The following is a 4150-nucleotide window of genomic DNA, read 5'->3' on the forward strand; positions in this document are numbered from 1 at the left end:
TTTCATATTAACCTTTTGAAGTCTTAACCTAAATAAGGGGTGTTTATTGGTTCAGTTTATTCGATTTTAGAATTTTATGAAAGCAAAACCAAAAACTGAATTTATATGTAAAAGCTGAAATTGAATTCAATTCTACCAAAATTAAAACTTATAATTTGATCCCACACCGAAAAAGAAAATGGATTAATAGACAGGTTCGGTTTTGTTTCAAATTGTTTCAGTATTCTGATTAACCGGTTTCAAACTTAAAAAATAGACATCGGAAAATATTACTCCATGTTTCAATCATCTAGTGAAAAAGGAGAGATGATTTGGTGATTAATTTAATTGATAAGTGAAAAATGAGAAAGATAAAAATGATATTTTGTGCTCTTAATATGTCTAATTTAAGTTTGTAAAGGATTAATAGTGACATTAATTTAGATTAATTAATTACAGTTAGAAGACGATTTATGTAATTTATTGAATGTAGAAATATGGAGATCCAACACTAGAGAGGTTCTTGATAGCATCATCAATGGATCCTAACAAGGCAGCAAAGATGTTTGTTGCATGGCAAAAATGGAGGGCTTCTTTTGTTCCACTTGGATTTGTTCCTGATTCTGAAATACTTGAACAATTAAAAGATGAGAAAGTGTTTTTCCTAGGTGCTTCTAAATCTGGGTATCCTGTTGTGCTACTAAATGCTAACAAACATGTTCCTGCTAAAGATCTACAAATATTTAAGAGTAAAATTTTCCCCTTCGACTTTTATTTCATATATATTACAAATATATTATAATGCAAATGGTCGAAAAAAGGTAACCTAAGTTACCTAATTTGTCAATAAAGCTAATATGAGTTTTCCTAATGTCCGAGAAAAATTACGTTTTATTAATTTAGCACAGAAAATGACTACGATTTGAGAAATTATGAAATTGAGGATAATATCGTCAAATTTATTAACTAACGTTAGTAAAAAATATACGGTTAGTCCCTTAAGTTTGGTAAAAATTGCACCAAACGTCCTCGTTATCATCTTCATTCCCATTATCATCTTATCAATCACTTTCAATCCTTAATCTCTAAAAAAAAAGAAAAAAAAAAAAAAAAAAAACCATGATTGTTTCATCATTTCGAAAACACAAACTTTAATCCTAAAAATACAAACCTAAGTTTCAAAATATATGTACCACAATATATTTAATAAAAATGACAATATTATCATTCCTTTTACACAATCTTCTATGAATTAATTTTGGAAAAAAGTAAATTATACTCCCCTATCATAAGCTCTAAATTTTCATGCACAAAAAATCACTATTAAATATATTTAAATTCTTCAATTTATTTTTACCTGTTATTACTCTAAATAATTTATTTTTAAATATTAAACCTACCTTAAATTTAACAAATTGCTAGGAAGCAATATTATTTGAGACAATGAGAGTAGTACTCTGTAATTGGTAAGCTAGTTCACTACTTTTAAAGTGAATTTAATTGAAGACAATTTAAATAATGAAAATGAAGAGTAAACTATTATCAAGATAACCCTCTGGTACGACATCTCGGTTAGATAGTATACATATGAATAAAAAAAATACCGATGATGTGCGTAGCTTATCGGATCGAATAATTGAGCTTGATTCATGGGCTGCAATTAAGTCTTTCTCTCAAACTCTAATTCCCATTTATATATAAAGGGGCTAGCCAATCGGCTCCCGTAGAGTTTTTTTCCCTTCACCGTCAATCGTCGTCGTCCATTGGCCGGCGGTCAGCCTTTGACCACCCTCCCAAAAATTTTCATCTCGACTAGAATGATCATGGTAACCGGACTGAAGATTTGCGTTGCTAAATCCAAACAACCCCCTCTATTTCACTCGATCATGTTTCTAGTCCCAAGTGGAAATATGCTTAATCAATTACACTACACAAATAATATGAACAAAGAAAATTGTTCATCTAAAAAGCCTTTTATGAGTACTTATTTGTTTGGAGTACCTTGAAATAGAAAATGTTTGTTTTAACTTTTAAGATCCACGTTTATAACTCTGTTTGTTTGTATATTTTCTTAATAATGCAGAGTTGGTCGTCTATATGTTCGACAAGGGAATTGCTAGGTATGTGTGTAACATTGTGTTTGAAATGCTTTAAATAAATCAATATATGTTGCTAATTAATTATTATGTTGATATTACCTGAATTCGTGATTCGATCCGTTGTTTGATTACTTGTTGATGCTTAGAACTAGAGTGTGAAAGTTGTGATTCTAGTAAGAGAAAGTAAATCTGAGATTTTATTGAAATAACTAACTTTCTATACCTCTTTTGAACATGATTAGACACATCAATCCTAACAATGAGGGTGAGGGTTGGTGGGTATTTATATATAGGCATAATACACCACACCCTTTACAATTAAGTCCTATTCAACAAATCAATACATTCTAGACGATTATTTGAGTCCTAACACACGTAACATTTGTCATATATTATACCACATCATATGTACTGAAATTTTCATGGAATGAACAAATTACAGTGGAATCAGAGGTAAGGAAATTGGAAACGAAAAGTTTATTATGGTGATGGATATGCAAAAATTAGGTTATAAGAATGTCGATGCTAATGGATTCATCTCCGCCTTTCAGATTTTGCAAGTAAATTTTCATTTTAAAATCACCTATATTTGTTTACTCAATGAGTACAGTTTTTACTATCTTACTTGGTTCGTTTTGCATATATAGACATATTACCCCCAGCGTCTAGTAAAGTTATACATACTTAATATGCCGTGGTTTTTCAAAAGTGTTTGGAAGATGATATCGTACGCTATTGAGAAAGATACAGTGAACAAGGTTTATCGTATTCCTCAACCGACATTCGATCTTAAATTTTTGTTTATTCATTAATCATGAGGATTAAATTGATGTCCGTATAAAAGCAAAATGTGTTTAACTTCAAATTTTCTCTGTAGATTATGATTGTGTCAAGTGAAAAAGAAAGACAACAAGTCATTACAGAAGTGGGCGTGGAGGTGCTGCCGAAAGAACTTGGTGGAATCGGGAAGCCTGTGCCCCTTCAAGATGTCGAACTACCCCGACTTGAATGTTGATTGCATATTTTGTGATAATGTCCAAATGATCATTTACTATTTACTATATTTGTATTAAGAGTATGTTTACTTTTTTCCATCAAGTAATCTATATATGGATATGGATATGGATATAGATATAGGTGGTGTATGAAAATAAATGACAATATCGATCTGGTACTAATAATATGATGTTTACCATTTTTACTTAATGAGATATCTTAATGAAATAAATGACAGTAACATAATATGAATTGATGATTGATGATGTCTCGTTCATTGATGTATTTATACATGTAACTTAGGTGCTGTTTGTTTTTTAAGATGTTTTGGTCTGAAGATCTGTGGATCATGTCTGTAAAAAAGATGTGGTCTAAAGGTCTGTATGCTGAATAGTGAAGACTGCTTGTTTTTATGTCTGCAAAATAACTTAGTTCTGTCTGCAGCACTTAGAAGCATATTTCTAAGTCTGCGAGGCTGCAGACATAATAAGACATTATTTTATCTTATGTCTTCAGAAAAACAAACTGTCTGCAGTAAAAATGTCTGCGGGCGCGAAGACATAAGAGGTCTGCAGACAGGAAAACAAACAACACCTTAGCCTATTCTAATTAGGGATTATCACCAAAAAGCCCATTTTTTCGACCCTTTTTGCGTGAGAGCCCAAAAAATAAAAAAATTGCCAATTTGCCCTCGCAAGGAGCAAGGCGCCTTGCTCCCTTGCGCCTTGCGTCCTTGCGACCTTGGTTTCACATGGGAGCAAGGAGCAAGGTGCCTCTTGCTCCCTTGCTTCCACCTGGAAGCAAGGACGCAAGGTGCCTCTTGCTCCCTTGCTTCCACCTGAGAGCAAGATGCCTCTTGCTCCCTTGCTTCCACCTGGGAGCAAGGACGCAAGGTGCATCTTGCTCCCACCTGGGAGCAAGGACGCAAGGTGCATCATGCTCCCTTGCTTCCACCTGGGAGCAAGAGGACGCACGGTGCATCTTGCTCCCACCTGAGAGCAAGGACGCAAGGTGCATCATGCTCCCTTGCTTCCACCTGGGAGCAAGAGGCACCTTGCGTCCTTGCTCCCAGGTGG

The 4150-nt window shown here is 33.7% G+C and overlaps 1 protein-coding gene across 1 annotated transcript; it reads left to right on the forward strand.

The window, feature by feature from the left end:
• The first annotated feature begins 484 nt into the window (after positions 1-484).
• Positions 485-3231, forward strand: LOC139861167 (CRAL-TRIO domain-containing protein C589.09, mitochondrial-like). Its single transcript, XM_071849464.1, has 5 exons — positions 485-728; positions 2063-2099; positions 2521-2638; positions 2726-2836; positions 2956-3231. Exons 1-5 carry the CDS (start codon positions 518-520, stop codon positions 3091-3093), a joined length of 615 nt encoding a protein of 204 aa, XP_071705565.1. The 5' UTR covers positions 485-517; the 3' UTR covers positions 3094-3231.
• The last annotated feature ends 919 nt before the right edge of the window (positions 3232-4150 follow it).

Source organism: Rutidosis leptorrhynchoides, chromosome 8, assembly GCF_046630445.1.
Source record: "Rutidosis leptorrhynchoides isolate AG116_Rl617_1_P2 chromosome 8, CSIRO_AGI_Rlap_v1, whole genome shotgun sequence".
Lineage (NCBI taxonomy): Eukaryota > Viridiplantae > Streptophyta > Magnoliopsida > Asterales > Asteraceae > Rutidosis > Rutidosis leptorrhynchoides.

Excerpts from the sequence above, each read along its gene's own strand:
- LOC139861167 (XM_071849464.1), top strand. The coding sequence starts at position 518 with ATGGATCCTAACAAGGCAGCAAAGATGTTTGTTGCATGGCAAAAATGG. Across the intron at positions 2,639-2,725 it reads CCGCCTTTCAGATTTTGCAA|ACATATTACCCCCAGCGTCT; the intron begins GTAAATTTTCAT and ends TTGCATATATAG. Across the intron at positions 2,837-2,955 it reads AGAAAGATACAGTGAACAAG|ATTATGATTGTGTCAAGTGA; the intron begins GTTTATCGTATT and ends TTTTCTCTGTAG.